We start from the raw sequence: 17,530 nt of genomic DNA, 5'->3' as shown, positions 1-17,530 counted from the left end.
GCAACTTAAATAATCTGTAAGAAGACATTGAGTCAAACAGATACTGTATGGGGATAAGCTTCCTTGTTCTTTGTCCTGGACATACAGCGGGCGACATTCATTCCATGTGTATGGCAGCTGGTCTGACAGAAACCAACCGCCTCCCGATCAGTGCTCTCAGCCAATAGATGAGAGTGCTGATCAGATTGCTCTGGCGGATCATCCATCCAGCTGTCAGAACACAACAGCTCAGTGAGGGAGATCGCTGTACTAACATCAGATCGTTACAGCGACTCTGACCGAAGCTGACATATTTTTTTTTTTTTTCGTTCAACCCGCTGGGTACCATTTATGGGGCCCTCAACTGTTAAGGGATCAGAATATGTTCCCATTAGAAGCCTACTGTATATCTGACAATCTTGTTTAAAATATTTTGCTTAATCTCTTATGTATATATATATATTATGTATATATTTCATTTTTCTGAGAATAACGTACACACACAATATGAATAGAAAAGGAAATAATATATTTTAATAATATAAAGAAGAGGTAACATACATATTTATAGACATTTTCAAAAACTGTTCATTTTAAATTATGAAGGGCTATGTACTGATTTTGTATAAATAAAGTATTTTAAGTTACAACAAATGTGTTATTATATTTAAATACTGTTTCTTTACATATATATATAGCCCTGTGCAGGTGTGTGTATGCATGCACACATACTCATGGCCAGAACCATGGTAATTTTAGCATCTTTACTAATACCGAGTAAATATTTTATACATTCAAATATTTACATAGAACTTCAATTACTTTTTTTTCCTTCATTGACCTGTGAAACTATACCATACAAGAATACTAACATTTTAAGTGTGTGTGTATGTATATACAGTATACATTCAGTAAAACCTTGGATTGCGAGCATAATTTGTTCCAGGAACCATGCTTGTAATCCAAAGCACTTGTATATCAAAGTAAATTTCCCCATAAGAAATAATGGAAACTCAGATGATATGTTCCACAACCATTTATTCATAAGTCCTTCAGTTTATAGTCCATATAAAAAGATTATAGCAATGTGATAGGTTGTGTAACCATAAAATGTCCATCCACAAATGGAAGCCTCCACAAGGGGATTAGAAGCAAAATCCAGCAGGAGCTACAGAGTATAAAAGAGAAGAGAGGCACCTCTAAGTGTAGAAATATGGTTACATTTAATGAAGGTACAACATTTAACAACTCATACAGTTGATGATTAAAAGAGGCACATTTAAGTATGCAGGCATCCGGGGTAAAGCTGTCACATAGACCATCCTCCGCACCCCCGACTCTCACTGATGTCAGTCTGCAATCGTGACCGGGAAGACTACCCTGCAGTAGAGTGATCTGAAAGCGAGGCTTGAAGCGCTTGTGAAAGAGAGGCTTGAAGCGCTTGTGAAGTGCAGTGTGGAAGAGATGACATCGATGGCAGTGTGGAGGAATGGTTTATGTGGACAGCTTTACCCCGGATGCCTGCATACTTAAATGTGCCTGTTTTAATCATCAACCATGTGAGTTTCTAAATGTCGTACCTTCATTAAATGTAACCATATTGCTATACTTAGAGGCGCCTCTCTCCTCTTTTATACTCAGTTGTGACATGACGCTACTTGTATATCAAGACATTGCTTGTATATCAAGTCAATATTTATTTAAAAAATGTGCTTGTCTTGCAAAACGCTCTCAAACCAAGGTTTTAGTGTGTGTGTGTGTGTGTGTGTGTGTGTGTGTGTGTGTGTATATATATATATATATATATATATATATATATATAAAATTTATTTTTAAAGAGTTTTTTTTTTCTTCTCTTACATGATGTAAGAATGAATTATTTTGTGTGTTTAGCCTTTGAATAAATTCAGGTATAATATTTTATAAAGACATGACATCATCCCATTAAGTACAGCAATTTGTCATTTCTAACATTTTACATGAAGGTTTATTTGCTCTGGAAACATGCAATATGAAGAGCTGCCAGACGGCTGTATTTGGTGTCTTCAGTCAGAATCCTCACTGCTGAAGTAAGAACTGTCGCAACATTCTGCAGTGTACAGAAATTTGTGTACATTCGGGTTCAATCGAGGTACCCAGTGTCTAGGCACCAAAAATGTTGAAAGATTGAAAAGATCCACAAAAACTTTATATCTGTCACTGTTGGGGGGAAAAAAAAATGATTAGATACTGCTGTCTTGTCCATTAAAACACATTTTCCTTTTAACAATTCTGTGCACACGGTTATTGGTATTTCAGCTATGGGTGATCCTGGTGGCCTTAATAAACCACTGACCTCTTCAGCTAAAATGACTGCGGTAAAGTGATCAAACCTAGTGGATCCTGGTTCTGAACTTTAATGGAATGAAATCTCCATCCTGCTGCAGCAAGCGGAGGTTTGCTTTTAATTCTTCATAATGAAGCGAGCTCTTCTTTTAACATAGTAAACATCTAAATCCTAACTTACACAAAATGCTTTATCATGCTAGATTTAGTATCACAATTGCCTTTTTTAAATAAAATACTTGTTTTAAAGTGTTACTAAACCCAGGACCCTGCATTCACTATATCTGGTCTCCCACAGTGCACAGAACATGGAAATGCAATTATTTTAGTAAATATAAACTGCTAAATACCTTTTCTCATCGGTAGTATATAACAGTCTATCAGTGTCCAGACGAGTACTGGTTAAAGCTTGGAGGAGTTTTCATTCTCCTCTGACTGTCCTATGAGGCTGAATGACCCCTGACCCTATGTCTTGACAGTGCTGGTTGGCCCTGCACGGATCACATGCATCCTCCCAAGAAAAAAAAACTCTAGCAATACACATCAAACTGAGTGCCCCCAAGGCTCTGTACTATCAGGAGATGGATTGGGGACTGCGGAAGAAGGGGAGGATCACAGAAGACAGGATCAAACAGCCTTTTTAAACAATGTGCAGGATTAACCCTTTAGGTTCTACAGTGAGTATAACCAGCATGCTTTACTGCATATACAGACTGATTTTACTGTTGTGGGTTTAGTAACACTTTAACCCTTTTTTTTCATACTGTTACAGCTCGGTGCTCCTGATCTCCTTCAGACTTTTTTACTTTTTCTCTACCTACATGCACTCCAGCAATAATCACATGCCATTTCCTAGGACTGGTTCCCTGATGATGATAATAGTAGACCATGGCAGGGTATTTTGTGTTGAAACAACCATTTGTAGTCTTCGACAGAAGCCCATGTCACAGGATGATAATGCAGGAACAATTTTTGGCAGGATTGCCAGGTATTTGTTTTTGGAGGTGATTAAAGGCCACCAAAAGAAAGCTCTATCTGTCTCAAAACAATTACAGAAATTGTGTTTGGGTGCAGCGTTGCATGACTGCACAATTGTCAATCAAAGTGCGACAACGCTGAAAGCTGAAAATTGGCCTGGGCAGGAAGAGGGTAAAAGTGCCCAGTAGGCAATTAGTTAAAGGTCATATACCAAAAGTGAGAGCACATCTTGGGTGCGGTGTTGTCATGAGGTGAAGGAGCAGATTGCAGTGGAAGAGTTAATGCACAATCATATTCAAAAGTACTTCACTTGGTGAGGTGTTTTAGAGAGTTTGTATTTGTTGCACATATCACAAGTTAAGATACTCCTTTTTTTGGGGTATTTAATTGTTGATGACGATAAGGACCCATCATCATTACAAGAGCAGAGGGGAGCACCAACTGCAAGGGGTGCGAGGAAGAAGGTAAGTGCTCCTCTATTAGACTAAACGAGTATTTAACACTTTATATATTGGGGGACATGCCACAATTTACTGAAGATTTATGGCCAACTGGAGTTCAACATTTAATAAATATCTACTCACTGACAATTTTCTTACTGTTGTTTCTCATGTGTTTACAATTAATAACCTTGGCTAATGTATTCGATAATACTAGATGTAATGTGCATAACAATCTTACTTTCACTTTCTGAGCAATCATCTCACCTTACAGTTGATCGTAGATAGTGGTAACCTGATGAACCGCCTGTCCCAGCTTTGCTGCCAATCATTCGATGCACCATGCACACATGGTTATCTAAGGGAGAAAATGACAGATGTCAGTATGTAACAGTGGATTTGGCAATCTGTCTGCACTTGACCACTCCTGCAACTTGAACAAATAGATGTGGCTTAGATCATTCTCATTGCTTGGTATAATCAGACAGGAATGGGTTACAATAGAGCAATAATGTGCATACACAAGCATCACACAAACAAGGTTAAAAATTACAATGTATTCAGTAATAAAGAAACTACGGCTCTTTCATTCCCCATTGTCTGTAAGAGAACCGACTGTCCACATCAGTTGTAACTCACTTTTTTGGGGGGAAATTGCAAATTGTAGTTTTACATTTTTTTGTTAAAGTACATTTGTAAGCATACCTTTTTTCGGACAGAGGATTGAACGTTTAGGCCTGGTTCACACCTATGCATTTTTTTTTGTGCATTTTCATTTTTGCAGAAATACTACAGTCCATTTAACATCGTTTCCTATGGGTCATGTTCACATCGGTGCATTTTATGTAAAGGGCCAGGGACTTTTTTTAGTTTTTGATTCCATAGACTTCAATGAATCAAAAACGTGTATTGAAAAAATGCAAAATGCACCTGAAATATGCAAACTGCAACCTGCATAGGTGTGAATCCAGCCTCAGGCTGGATTCACACTTATGCATTTTTAGTGCTTTTTGCATTTTGCAGATTTGCACTACAGAACGTGTTCCATAGGAAACCATGTTAAATGGACTGTAGTGTAGTGTTATTAGATCGACGTCTCTCAAACAGGAATATCGATACGTGGATCAAAATTCATATGGTTCATGGTGAACTGGCCAATTTTCCAGCAGTAACAGAGAAACCTTACAGAGGTTCTAAACCTTCCACATTGTACCTGCACAAAAAAACTATTACAATGATTATTGTAATACAAATGTAAACCTCATGTCATGGTGATAATAGAGTATGCTGATGTAATTTTAATTGAAAACACTAATGCCCCGTACACACGGTCGGATTTTCCGATGGAAAATGTCCGATCGGAGCGTGTTGTCGGAAATTCCGACCGTGTGTGGGCTCCATCGGACATTTTCCATCGGATTTTCCGACACACAAAGTTGGAGAGCAGGAGATAAAATTTTCCGACAACAAAATCCGTTGTCGGAAATTCCGATCGTGTGTACACAAATCCGACGGACAAAGTACCATGCATGCTCAGAATAAATAAAGAGATGAAAGCTATTGGCCACTGCCCCGTTTATAGTCCCGACGTACATGTTTTACGTCACCGCGTTTAAAACGATCGGATTTTCCGACAACTTTGTTTGACCGTGTGTATGCAAGACAAGTTTGAGCCAACATCCGTCAGAAAAAATCCTAGGATTTTGTTGTCGGAATGTCCGAACAAAGTCCGACCGTGTGTACGCCCTATTAGAACATGAGCTAACGGCTGTAAACAAGCTAATACGCACATCTCCATTTGGTCATCAATACATCAATATCCATTAGCGAGGTGAGCAGTTGAAATGGGACCTGGAAGCGTGGTTCTTCCCTAGTGCGACAGAGTTCCATAATAAATGTTAGGTAACTGAATATACAGTACATATATAAATACATAAATCACAACGACTGGATGTAGGTAATTTTAGCATACCTGTAGAAGTAGATCATTAAAGCCCCCTTCAGAGCTTTATATGACAACCGTCTTTCACCTGTTTAAAAATATTACACATTTAAAACCTATAATATGGATATAATTCCACTACATTTATATACATAGATATTTACAAATTATAGTTATACACATGGATATAATTATCACTGCATTTTATTTTATTTTTTTAAGCTTACATAAATTGCTTCTTATTTTGTGAAATGTGTGACAAAAACATGTTTTCGGGGGGGGATATTACCCTGCAAAAGAGTCATGATTTTTGAACAAAACCGCACATAATACTGTGAGGACATGCCCAATAATGAGATTCCCTTGTCATTAGTATAAAGCAATTAGAATAATGTAGCTCATTGGTTGTACAGTATGCCAATGTACTTTTCTTTCAAATACATTTTATTGGGTCTTAATAAAGTGTACAAACATTGGCCAACATGGTCAAAAAAAAAAATGTATAGAACATCGTAAACTTACTATAATAACATCTGTCACATCACAGCTGTTTAAAGAATAAGATGGCACATGAGCATATAACATATTCCATCAATTATCCACATCTTAGCAAGCATCCTAGGACATTATTACTTCTTAAGTGAAGAAAAAAAACGAACAAAGATGGAAAGAAGCCATACAAAAACTTAAAGATACTCCTTTTTTTAAGGAATATGTCTGAATCTTTTCTACCGATCCCATCTATGGTGGACTTTTTCAGGAGAGCCATCTTTGTATGTCATTAGTTCAAATTTTTTAAATCACAGCTAGGTGGGACTTAAAGTGTTACTAAACCCTGGACCCTGCATTCACTATATCTGGTCTCCCACAGTACACAGAACATGGAAATGCAACCATTTTAGTAAATATAAACTGTTAAATACCTTTTAGCAGTATATAGCAGTCATTTGACTTCTATCAGTGCCTGGATAAAGCATGTAGGTGAAGTTTTCATACTGCACTGGCTGTCCTATCAGGATGCAGGATCCCTGACCCTCTGTCTGGACAGTGCTGATTGGCCCTGTGCTAATCACATGCACTCTCCCAAGAAAATAACAACTGTAGCAATACACACCAAACTGAGCATGTGCAGCCTTACTCCAGTAACTCTGTCTTATACGGATATGTTTTGGAGACAATACAAGAAGGGGAGGATCTGTGCATACAGGATCAAACAGCCTTTTTACACAATGCAGAGAATTAACCCCTTAGGTTCCACAGTGAGTATAACAAGCATGCTTTACTGCATATACATATATTTTACTGTTGTGGGTTTAGTAACACGTTAACCTCAAAAATGTTAGGAAGCACAATATGCCAGTGTACTTTTCACTTAGATTTTATTTAAAGAACACATGTTATTGTTCCTTGTGTTTATAAAGAACCATATTTTGTAGTGTTTACCTAAAACCAGTTTGCATCAATTACATTAATAGTTGCCCAGGAGGCACCTAAAGTATTCACAGTCATTGCACAAACACAAATTATAGCCATACACACAACCTATTAGTTGCATGCAATGAGCTTGATTCAAGTACTGATTTCAACATTCTGGTTCCTATTGAGCCATTTAGAGGTTAAGTGGAATAGGGAAATGAGCACTTGCATGCATCAGACATCATTATGTAATGTACAGAGAAGAAATTTACCAACCAGAATATGGAGCAGTTGCGCATGGAAACCAACCAGCTTCTTTCTTTCATTTTCAAAGCCTAAGGCCCCTTTCACACTGGGGCGGTAGGGGGCGTCGGCGGTAAAACAGTGCTATATTTAGCGCTGTTTTACCGCAGTATTCGGCCGCTAGCGGTGCGGTTTTAACCCCCCGGTGGCGGCCGAAAAAGGGTTAAAACCCCTCGTATAGCGCAGCTATAGCCGCGGTATTACCGCGGTATAGCCGCGCTGTCCCATTGATTTCAATGGGCAGGAGCGGTTTAGGAGCGGTGAATACACCGCTCCTTCACCGCTCCAAAGAAGCGGCTGACAGGAGATTTTTTCTTCTCCTGCCAGCGCTCCGCTTCAGTGTGAAAGTCCTCGGGCTTTCACACTGAACAAACAGTGGAGGCTGTTTAGGGGCGGTTTGCAGGCGCTATTTTGAGTACAATAACGCCTGCAAACCGCCCCAGTGTGAAAGGGGTCTAACTGAAAAAGCTGAAGATATAAGTTGATTGACATTCACAGCTGCTCTAGTTTTGATAAATTCCCCCAAATATGAATTTTTCATTGCAACAAGTAGTTTTCTTTGTGTGGAGAAAAGAGAATAAAGCTTTCACAGTTTGGGGTCTTCTTCTACGTTTGTACATTCCAGTTGGTTTCTTTTGTGATGTACTGTATAGCTAAGATTGATGGCTTAGATAAAATTCACTTACCGGTATCTTTATTAATGGCATATTACTTTTATTTATTTACTTTTATTTTGTTTTACATTTAGTAGACTGCAGAGTGCACATATTTGGATTAAAATATTTCATAAAGAATAGAACTTGTACCTTTACTAACAAGATGTTCATGTCTCTTCTCATCAAATAAAGCAGTAAAGACCTCCTTTTGCTTCTGCAGTTCTGCCAGGTGTTCTTCTTTATCCTCGGAATCTGGTTTAGCCTTAACAAAATAAATTCATTGTGTTTTATTAATGTTTTAAACACCAAACTTTTTTTTCTCTAAGTCTAGTATGCTATTCAATCTACATAGTTGCATAAGATAGCACATCGGAATATTTACCTGAATAATGTACCTACAAAATAGACATTTTAATATACAAGGTTCAGTACCTCTTAGTGAAAACTGGACTTTTAGCTCCAACCCCTGATGAATGTTCTTGGTCAGAGTTGCAAACACTTGTTATTCTCAACACCAGTTTTTCAAAAAAGAAGTGTTTAGAGGTATGTAATGATGAGCAAGGTTTGATCAGTAAAGCAGATATAAGCAACCCTCATTAAGAAATTGGCATAATAAATAAAAGGCTGTTTATATGATAGAGTCATGAAAATGGCTACCTTTACATACCTTTGCTTTTTGGAGCTCTTCCTCTAATCCTTGAAATATATTGGCCTGTAATTCCCCCCAGAAATTAAATCCTGCTTCATCCAGTCCAGGTGTACGTTCGAGCCATGCCTTAAGTAAAATATTAGAATATAATATCATGGTCATTTGTATCTTCAGGACTTCTCCAGAGCCTCTCCCATCCTCTGGAACTCCCTGCCCCGATATATACTATCAGCCCCTAACCTGTCCACCTTTAGGAGATCCCTGAAAACTCACTTATTCGGGGAAGCCTATCCCACACCCACCTAACAACTGTCCCGAGCCACCCCCATCAAATCATTCCCCACATCTATTACCTTTTGTACCACCACCCCCTCCCTTTAGAATGTGAGCTCTATGAGCAGGGCCCTCCTGTATTGAACTGTACTGTAATTGTGCTGTCCTCCCTCTACATTGTAAATCGCTGTGTAAACTGTTGGCGCTATATAAATTGTGTATAATAATAATCTACCTATTAGATCAATGTTTCTCAACTTTAGTCCTCAAGGTGCCCCAACAGGTCATGTTCTCAGGATTTCCCTCAGATGAAACGGCTGTGGTAATTACTAAGGCACTGAAACTGATCAAATCACCTGTGCAAAATAATGGGAAGCCTGAAAACATGACCTATTAGGGCACCTTGAGGACTGGAGTCAAGAAACACTGTATTAGATGGCTGGAATGATACAGTTTGTCTCTTTTTCTGTTCTATTTAATAGTTTGTATCTCTGAAATATTATATATCAAGATAACTATCCAGTTATATACTACTTGCTTATTGATGTAATGAGATATAGATATATAAATAAATATGATTGACGTGCAATAACTAAGCAATCAATCACTGAACTGATCTGACTATGATAAAATCTGATTGGATACTATGGGTGCATATTAGCTACCCTGTGTTGCGCTATACAGAATAAGACCAGTAACAACGAACACCTTTACGTTTAGATCAAGTGACTTACCTCAACCAAACCCAACAAGGTTGGTTCTTCTTCAGATTTACGCAGTATTTCATTCTCTTTTCCTTTGAAGTTATCACGATAATGACGTCTGTTATAGGGAACCCTTAGAATTTCTGGAACGCCAATTTTATTTTCTAAAAGTCGAAATTGCAGGCTCTGGAAGCCAGAGGCTGGGGATAGATACTCCCTTTTGGATTAAAAGAAAAACAAATATAAAATTTTCCTTACGTGACTTGATGATGATCCATCCAAGAAGAAGCAACTGACCAGTCACTATGACAATAAACATAATGTGCCCTATCTTATTGCAGCCTTTAATCCACTTAACATGACAATATATTTTTCAGTGTAGTTTAAGAATATTTTCTTTCTCCAAAAAGTCCAATAAAGAGATTTAGATTATGAGAACATTATATCCTAAAAGCAAAGTCCTACCTGAACTCGAAAAAGTCCATAGGGGTCATGGTCTCTAGAACTGAGAACTGTTCTACCAACAGTTTTAGAATCATTGAAATCCGGTGAATACGCGTCACAACTTTCAGCATGTTTCTTTCATCTCTCACCTAGATGGGATCATAATAGAAGTGTGACTGCACTTTACAGATAAAGATCATAGATAAACAGAAATCTGTGCTCTGATCAAAAATATCTGACATTCTTATCAATATAGAAAATAAATCAGATGAGGACACACCAAATTGGTAAACTCAACTGTTGCAACTGATGATTGTAACCCAATCCGCTATGGGCTACATTTTCACCTGATCCTTTACTATTTAGTTTTATTTTTTTTTTATATTAAGGCAATAAAAAAGACCTGATGTATATTGCTTTCCATTTTATACAAACTCATAAATCGTTGAGATGATGTTAAAAAAAAAAAACAGCAGTTCATGAGAAGGTATGCAAGACGGTGCAGTCCATGATAATAGCTTTCAGGTAAAGATAAATTATGGTTGGCAACCACTTTAACCACTTGCCGACCAGCTGCCGCCATTATACTGCGTCAGGTCGGCGCGATCCCGTGAACCGTCGTAGCTGTTAGCCGGTCCCTTTAAGAGGGATAGCAGGCGCGGGGCTGCCGATGCTCTTGACCGGCGGTCGTCATGACTGCCGGCCGCGAACGATCGCAGGCACGAGAGGCAGAACAGGGACGTGTGTGTGTAAACACACACGTCCCTGTTCTGTGAGCTGAGGAGAGAGAGATTGTGAGTTTCTACGAGCTGGGAACCATGATATCTCATCTCCTATAGTCAGTCCCATCCCCCACAGTTAGAGCACACACATATGGAACACAGTTAACCCCTTGAATCGGCCCCTAGTGTTAACCCCTTCCCTGCCAGTGACATTTATACAGTAATCAGTGCATTTTTATAGCATTGATCGCTGTATAATGGTCAATCGACCCAAAAATGTGTCAAAAGTGTCCGATGTGTACACCATAATGTCGCAGTCTCGATAAAAATCGCATATTGCCGTCATTACTAGTAAAAAAAATAATAATGATAAAAATGCCATAAATCTATCCCCTATTTTGTAGACGCTATAACTTTTGCACAAACCAATCAATATACGCTTTTCCGATTTTTATTACCAAAAATATGTAGAAGAATACATATTGGCCTAAACTGAGGAAAAAATTAGCTTTTTTAAAATAAAATTGGGGCTATTTATTACAACAAAAAGTACAAAATATTGTGTTTTTTTTCAAAATTGTCGCTCTTTTTTTGTTTATAGCGCAAAAAATAAAAACTGCAGAGATGATCAATTACCACCAAAAGAAAGCTCTATTTGTGGGGAAAAAAAGGACGTCAATTTTGTTTGGGTGCAGCGTCGCACGACCGCGCAATTGTCAGTTAAAGCGATGCAGTGCCGTGTCGCAAAAAATGGCCTGGTCATTGAGCAGCCAATTCTTCCGGGGCTGAAGTGGTTATTGTGGTGTTCAAGGTGAAACCAAAACAAAAAAACTCAGTGTATCTAAACTGAAGTACAAACATTACATGCATTGCAGTTTACCAATCCTTAATGTGGTTGCTGCATTTTTTTTTTTTTTTTTTCAAGCTAAGTACATTTTCTGCAAGTACAGGGTAATATCTGTTTAACTGATCTGAAAACAATCTGATCATCCTTCACTGCTATCTTCTGTGTACTACAAAACACCCTGACATGTAATGGAGAAGAGAAGTTGTTCTGTATTCTTAACACTAGTCCTCCAGTGGGTGAGTGAGTGAGCATTGTCACCATCGGATAGAAGGTGTGTTACCAGGTGAAAAGAAAGGAAAAAGCCAAAAAAAAGAACTGTAATCTAACCTAAGGATTAGTAAACAATGTATTACATTTTTATTTTTCTGTTTAGATACACTTTAACAATAGACTGCAGAAAAAAAGTAGTGCCTATAGTGTGTGTGCCAATGTAAAAGATGAGGTGCGTTACCTATTATTCACTTGGTGCTTTGTGTAATGTTTTTACTTACATGTTCATTCTGAAAGATTTCCCGAACAGAGTCTAATTCCCAAAGAATTTGCTTAAACCAAAGTTCATAAGCTGCAATAAAATTTAAGAAAATAATCAGATAAATCATTATTATTCTGCGAAGGAGAAGGTATTAAAAGAGAAATATGGGCTTCTAAAAAGAAAAAAAATATATACTCACCTAGATGGATGCAGTATCAACCCGATGCTGCATCTGTCCCCTGCCTGCTCTGAGACTGAGAATCAAGCGATCAAATACTCCTGATCACTCAGTTCCCAGCCTTCAGTGAGCAGAGTGCCGGTGACTGTCAGTCTCCGGCTCTCTGCTCTGCCCCTCCAGCGCTCACTGGAGTACTGGGCTGTAGAGAGGGAGGGGCTGGTTCAGCCTCTCAGCGCCTCACTGAATGACTGAGCAAGCTGCTGGTCCAGGCATCTGAGTGGATACCGACTGTAAAGTCGGGATCTTTCCCAAGCCTGGCTTGGCTGAGTGATGGCTGAAAACGGGTTACAGTGCAGAATAAACTGCAATCCTGTGATTCCCAAGGGAAGTATAGCCAAAAAAGCTTTGGCTATACTTCTCCTTTAATACTCTTTTTAAATTCCTTTAGGCCATGTGCTACGTAAAGTACACTTGAAAATTAAGTTTACATCACTTAGCTGACTTTTCCTTGTACATTTAAATTTCTAGTGTTAGTTGTTAATTTTTGTTACTATGAAAAATTTTTCTTGGGTATCACCCTGGAGATTTATGATCCTTTTACATCTCTTATTAAATCACTTCTGTTGCATGCAAGGCTAAATTTAGAGTGAAACAATATAGAAATCTCTTTTACTTGTGTAATTTAGGCTAACAGTAGGGAAATAGCAGCAGTTGTGGTGTGTTATAGTTACCTATTAATTTTTCTACAAGAGCTCCTGGGACTACTCTTTCCTCAGGAAGTGAGGAGAAATCATACAGCTGACAAAGGTCCAATCCCTTCCCTACTTAAAGTGATATTAAAGGTTTGTGTTTTGTTTTTTTGTTTAAAAAAAACACAAACATGTGCAGTGCAGTGGTTTTACATAGAGCAGCTCAGATCCTCCTCTTCCTGGGTCCCTCGCTGGCGCTCCTGACCCCTTCCTCCTGCTAGGTGCCCCCACAGCAAGCAACTTGCTATGGGGGCAGACAATCTGCCCTGTGTGTCCATTCAGACACGAAGCCGTGGCTTGGACCCGCCCCCTCTTGCTCCTCATTGGCTCACTGACTTTGATTGACAGCAGCGGGAGCCAATGGCACTCACTGCTGTGTCTTAGCCAATCAGAAGGGAGAGTCCAGGACAGCCGATGTTCTCGTGCAACAGTACTGGTTTGAGATGGGGCTCAGGTAAGTATTAGGGGGCTGCTGCACACAGAAGGTTTTTTTTCGTAATGCATAGAATGCATTGAGATAAAACACCTTCTTCCTTTAGAACCACTTTAATTAGATTTTTGATATGGTCTGTGCCCTACTTGGAGAAATTTTTGATCACTTGCTGTCCTGATGACAAAATAGGAAGTAACGCTGCATGTTGATACTGATACTTGGAATAATAAATAGATCGCTGCATGCCCAGTAGGTTACAAAGATATCGAAGAAATTGTTGGCAGGTACAGGTATGGCACTAAATAATAATTGAAAAAGCAACATAAAAAGAAAAGTTCTAAATTCTGTTTGCAGCTTTATTTGCTTACCTTGATGAGTGACAATGAAAAGGTGCTCATCGTGGATTTTGTTTCCCTTCAGCTCACTCTGTAGTACCTGTGCGTCCAGCACTTTATCAAGCTATAAAAAATATACTATATTTAATGCTTTGCTACATTTTTTCATTATTAAAGTACTAAAACTTATATACTGTTTTTCACTTCTTTACAATAGATTATCTCTTGGCAGGGAAACCAGCTTCCCCATCTGTAATTAGCTGCTGGGCAAGAATTCAGCTATAAAATAAAACTTTATGAAGTAAAGATGACAAGAACACAACATCAACAGTTTAAATTCTTAAATAATGCTTCATTTAGTACATACATACAATCAATAGCTTAACATTGGGAACAACATTCAGCATGCACATAGCACAAAATGTTTTTCACACAATTTAAACACCGTTTAATTTACTTCCCATATGAGAATTGTCCAGTACATTGACCTATCACCAGTTTCTATAGAAAATGTGACATGATCACAACTGTTGATGGTAGCTCCCTTTGATTCTTTTCTCAGTCAAAATCCAACTGAAAGTGGTTGCAACTGTCTAAAAAGTTTGTATGACGTTATAATAGCCTATTACAAATGTATTTTTGTTGAGTCAGTCTTGTGATTCAGTTACAGCAACAAGACAGCACAGCCAGGTCTGCGACCTACACCGCAGAAGATCAATGGTACAGCTCTGTTTAAAGTCCTAACAATAACTCTATTAAGATCTTTTTTTTTATTACCTTGTAATCTATCTCACCCGCTTTGTGAGTAATTTTCACACTGGCTTGTGTTAACTTAAAAAATACCTATTTAGCATCAGCAAAGACTTTGATTTTCTTTCTCCAAATACTCTAAACTTAATTGGATATTTAAAGTAAATGCAAGCCAGTGTTAAAAATGAGATGTTCATGTTTCTGTTTTTTGTTTTCTATACCTTCATGTAAAGATACTTTAGGATTTGGACAAGAGAGGCAATACAGTGCAAAGAGTAACACAAATGCTTCTATGGCTCTGAATTTTAATATGTAGTGTTTCATCTACTTGTGCAAGTGGCCCTGGGTTGTGTGGTAAGTTATGTGAATAAATTATGACTGTGTTTGCCTTGTGCGCATGTTTTGATGGAGAACTTTGATGGTAACTGGAGATGGTGGAGTTTCACACAGTGAGTGTGCACACAGTGGCGGTGTGTCCATTAAGGGCACACGGGCGCTGTCCCCTCTCTGCAGCCACCCCCCTCTGTGTATAATGGATAGATTCTAGCATTCTATGAATCTATCAATGGCTGCCACCACCACTCCCTATTCAGGTGTCCAGCCCCTTTTCGGACGCGGGGTGCCTGAATTCCAGCGGCGGGGGTGTATTTTTGAAGCACCATAGCCTCTAATAGGCTTCAAAAAATGTGAAATGCAAGCGCAAAGCATTGCGCTCGCAGTCCACCCAGGTGTGTTAGAAAAGCGAATGAATATTCGCTTTTCTAACACTGAACTGTCTTTTAACCAATCAGGTGCGCAGGTCTGTTATCCATCACCTGATTGGCTGAAAGGACAGGCGCCACGATTGGACGTCTATCAGGAGGAGGGAGCCACTGTCTAACCCGCTGCAAGGTCCCACCACTCACCGTCGTCACCCACATGCCTGACCCACCACCAAGACAGGGTAAGTGCCGGGCAGATGCTGAGTGGGTGGGGGGGGGTCACAGTGGCAACTTTTGATGGGCACAGTTGCATTATTTGATGGGACACAGTGGCACTATATGATGGGCACAGTGGCAGCATTTGATGGGGCACAGTGGCACTATTTGATGAGCAGAGTGGCAGCATTTGATGGGGAACAGTGGCAGCATTTGATGGGGCACAGTGGCTGTGTTTGATGGGCACAGTGGCTGCAATAGATGGGCACAGTGGCTGCAATTGATGGGCACAATTGCTGAGTTTGATGGGCACAGTGGCTGCATTTGATGGCACAGTGGCTGCATTCGATGGGCACAGCGAGGCTGCAATTTATGGGTTTTTTTCAGAATTTTTCAGTTTGTTTGCGCCCCCCAAAAAATTTTGACCACCACCCGCCACTGAGATTTACATACCTTTCACACATTTATTTGCTGTAAATTAGACAAATCTTTCACATATTTTTACACTTATTGGTTACCAACCTAATAAACACCTGCCCTTTGTTGATGCCCACGGACATTTAGCTGCTGGTTAATGCTACAGCAAGATCTGATGTATTGAAAATACTTTTTATAGATTGGTGCATAAACATGCATGGTTAAATCCCCTGAATGTGCATGCTTATATCTGTTAAAATATGGGATTGCAACCAGGTACCTCTGGCATTGGCTTAAGCTGAGTATATACAGATAACTAAAAAAAAAAAAAAAAAAAAAAAAATGATGACAGATCCCCACATCAACACAAATGATGTTGATGCAGGGATCTTCTCCTGCCAGAATACAGTGATCAGCGCTAGCAGCCATTGGCTGAAAACACTGGCAAAATGCTGGTTTCCCAGCATGCCCATTCAACAAAAGTTTGTTAGATAGCACTGGACATGACTGCATTTTTCATAGACATTTATGCCAGGGAGATATAAGCGTGAATAACATATATACATTTGTTTTTGAAGATGCTGTAATACAACCCTCTAATACCTATAATCAGCTTTTTTAGTAACCTGTTAATTACAATTTTGCTGAAGCGAGGCAGCTGTAAAAATATGGGGATAAAACAACATTCGTTAGTAGTAGCTAAGCTATGTTATCTGTTTAAAAATATAAACCATAATTATTAGCAGCAAAAATGTTTGCGAGTTGTTACAATTTGCACAGTTATCGGGTTCTGCTAGTGACCAGGAATAGTAGTTTTCAATATCACACAGTGGAGTTTTAAATCTTATTCTTTTTATTTAAAACATACAAAATCTAATAGTGCCTTTTAATGTTTTGTGTTTTTATTTTACCAAAATAAGAAGACTTACCTGTAAATAGTCACCATATATGAGCCCTCCCTTGCTAGCTTTATTTAATCCATCTTGTGCACTGTCCCCATTTTTGTCGTCCAGAGATAGTTCGTTAAATGTATGGCTTAAAAAAGAATAAATATTTACAATTACATAAACTGTGACGGTAAAAACATTGACTTATTCTAATGACTGTTATAGCCAAAATCTTATACTTACTGAAATCTCCTTCCCATAAACGGACATCCACTCATTGTGTATGTTATGTTGTAGTCAATAACCAAACAAACTTGAAGCGCTTGAGTTGTACTGTTATTTATACCTGCGGTGTGTGCTGTGCTAGCCAATCACCTCTCCACACTTTCATTCTGCCCATATAATGTTAAACTTTATCAAACAGCAACTTAGATGGCTATCTATGTGTCTGTTTGCTGTCACTGTTCAAACCAAAATAGTTGTAATATTTACTTGCCGTAAAAGAATGTATGTCATCAGCCTAGGCCGTCAGATACTGATGCTGCTAGTTTTTACAACAGTACTAAATGTCTGATATAACTTTCTCAGATGAAATGAGATGCTTCCTGGAATTTGGTGAATCTCATTATAACGGAAAACAGATCATTCCTTTCACATGTTTAAAGACCAGTACAAACTGAAAGATAAGAGGATTCTTATTAGTGCAAGTAGTCG

The 17,530-nt window shown here is 38.7% G+C and overlaps 1 protein-coding gene across 1 annotated transcript; it reads right to left on the bottom strand.

The window, feature by feature from the left end:
* Positions 1 to 491: 491 nt before the first annotated feature.
* Positions 492 to 17,214, bottom strand: TDO2 (tryptophan 2,3-dioxygenase). Its single transcript, XM_073605650.1, has 12 exons — positions 17,060 to 17,214; positions 16,859 to 16,964; positions 13,879 to 13,969; positions 12,170 to 12,240; positions 10,131 to 10,258; positions 9,696 to 9,882; positions 8,707 to 8,814; positions 8,190 to 8,301; positions 5,695 to 5,752; positions 5,513 to 5,592; positions 3,990 to 4,080; positions 492 to 2,178 (listed from the first exon to the last, which is right to left on the bottom strand). The coding sequence occupies exons 1-12, from the start codon at positions 17,092 to 17,094 to the stop codon at positions 2,025 to 2,027; spliced, it is 1,221 nt and encodes a 406-aa protein (XP_073461751.1). The 5' UTR covers positions 17,095 to 17,214; the 3' UTR covers positions 492 to 2,024.
* Between the last annotated feature and the right edge of the window lie 316 nt (positions 17,215 to 17,530).

Source organism: Aquarana catesbeiana, linkage group LG01 (assembly GCF_042186555.1).
Source record: "Aquarana catesbeiana isolate 2022-GZ linkage group LG01, ASM4218655v1, whole genome shotgun sequence".
Taxonomy (NCBI): domain Eukaryota; kingdom Metazoa; phylum Chordata; class Amphibia; order Anura; family Ranidae; genus Aquarana; species Aquarana catesbeiana.
This window is presented reverse-complemented; position numbering and strand designations above follow the sequence as displayed.

Coding starts and splice junctions, on each gene's coding strand:
- TDO2 (XM_073605650.1), bottom strand. CDS start 17,094: ATGAGTGGATGTCCGTTTATGGGAAGGAGATTTCA. Junction 9,883..10,130: donor ATGGACTTTTTCGAGTTCAG/GTAGGACTTTGC, acceptor TTAATCCAAAAG/GGAGTATCTATCCCCAGCCT. Junction 8,302..8,706: donor AAGAGCTCCAAAAAGCAAAG/GTATGTAAAGGT, acceptor TATTTTGTTAAG/GCTAAACCAGATTCCGAGGA.